The 2,016-nt window shown below is 37.4% G+C and overlaps 1 protein-coding gene across 1 annotated transcript in view; it reads right to left on the bottom strand.

Annotated features, from left to right (window-relative positions):
• LOC104160558 (short transient receptor potential channel 1-like) overlaps nucleotides 1–906 on the bottom strand; it is a gene marked incomplete at both ends in the record, with an annotated part of 4,145 nt that extends 3,239 nt beyond the window's left edge. The window contains one exon of the mRNA XM_009698701.1: nucleotides 752–906. Coding sequence (XP_009697003.1) covers nucleotides 752–906 — 155 coding nt within the window. The remainder of the gene's footprint in view (nucleotides 1–751) is intronic.
• Nucleotides 907–2,016: the final 1,110 nt, after the last annotated feature.

Consider the following 2,016-nt stretch of genomic DNA (forward strand, 5'->3'; position numbering starts at 1 on the left):
TAATTAACTTCAGAAAATTCCATTGTTTACTTTAAAAATAAAAAAAAAAAGACATAGCTTTTATTATTGTCACTAAAAAGGAGATCCAGGGAGGGGAAAGCTTGTTTTTTCCCCTGTCCAATATCAAACCACCTGACAAAACATATTAATGTCCCTGTCTTACATACTTAAGCCATCATAGCTACAACTTTCCCAGCAGCAGCACAGATGTTGCATATAGTTAAAGAAGTATTGTTGGTACAAAACTGCCTCTGCCATCAAGCACAGATCAAGTTTAATAAGAAAGCACTGCAGAAACGCATGCTTGCCTTAACTTAAAATCATCCAATATAACGTGCATTTTTCTAACTGTGCTACCGTTTTTAAAGCTGTCATATCCCACAGCCAAAGAGATCTCTGCATTCTACACTTTTTAATAGGATGCACTCCAAGCATATACTGTTTATTTTGCTTGAAGACAATGTATACATTATTTCTGCAACAGGAATAACATTTAAAATAAAATTCAGTCTCTTTAATATTATTGAAAACGTTACTTATACATTTGCCATGCCAATAAAATCCCACTAGAAAAGTAAATTAGTGAAAACACTTTCACAATTATTAAACGGAAAAAACAACTGAACTGCCTATAAGGACAGATTCTATTTCCTTCCAAATTCTGATAGATTAACAGAGAAGACATATAAAGAGTAGAATACATAGGTCAATGACTACACTGAAAATTTTCAATGACTTCTGTGTGGTATACCTGGCAGCCATAATCCAAAAGTAGCTGTAGTATGTCCAAGTTTTCATTTTCAATGGTTATGGTAACAGCGTTTCGTCCAAGCACATCCACACAATTTATGTTCATTTCACCCGAGCTGTTTTCCTCTAAGAGTTTCTTAACCATGTAATAGTCACCTGCACAAATAACATATGTCACTTAGTATTATTATAAAGCAATAAAAGCATGTGAATATTGTAAGTACCAGCTACCATCAAAAAAGCCAACATTCCATAGCTGACAACAAACATTGAATATGTCAGACAATTAAGAAGTCAAGGTAGATAAGCATTCTCTCATCAGGGAGGAAACTAAAGATATTTCAGGAAAGCACTAAGACATTTACTTTAATCCACCCCTTTAGTTCCAGTTCTAAAAAAATAACACACACAAAAGCATGGGTACTTTTCAAAACTGGGGCAATAGCTCCTACGCAACCTTTAAGACACAGGAAATACCAAGTTCAACCACATCAGAGAAGGTTTCTCTGTTCAAAAGAGTCATAGGCTGAGAGAAGCCTTCTCTACAATACTACAAACAGGTCTGCATCTTCCTTGAGCAGAAGCCACATTAGTCTTCTACGTATCACTCCAATCCTAGTGTATATATCATCAAAGCAGATGTGATACAATGCTGCGATGTTATAAAATTCAAGCTAGCAAGTTTGATCAGCAAGCAGAACTAACTACAGTAAGACGTACATAAGCTGCACTTTCCTCTTTGACCAAAGTATAGCCACACCAGGCTGCCCTGTTTAGTGTTATTCTGTTTAATTGATTCTTCTTGCCAAAGATAAAAGCCTTGAATTACTTTTGTCTCTAGGGTAACAAAGCATTTTGCAACATAGAAGACCACAACAAAGGCAGACCTTAGTGTAGAACACCTACAGAATTATACACAGAATACTTCTATGAGCTGTAAAATACGTACAGAGTCTGCAACAGTACTAAACCAGCTGTTATATAGACAATTTTTTCTTTCTACGTTTTTTGTCGTGCACCCTTTTAGCTCCCTGAGCTTCTGTTATACCTAGAGAGGAAGCTGTGGTTCGGTCTGATCTTCAGGATAGATGACACCAACAGCACGGCTGCAGGCAGTCCAGCTGTCTAACAGCAAGGCGTCCTGCCATAGACAGCACCAGAACAAACTTCCTAAGCCCACTGGCTAACGTCACCGCAGAAATCTCCTACAGTTGTGAAGTAACCTAAACACACGGCCAGCAGTCTGCTCTGCGTATAAACACACCA

This window comes from Cariama cristata, unplaced genomic scaffold (assembly GCF_000690535.1).
Source record: "Cariama cristata isolate BGI_N322 unplaced genomic scaffold, ASM69053v1 scaffold20144, whole genome shotgun sequence".
Taxonomy (NCBI): Eukaryota; Metazoa; Chordata; class Aves; order Cariamiformes; family Cariamidae; genus Cariama; species Cariama cristata.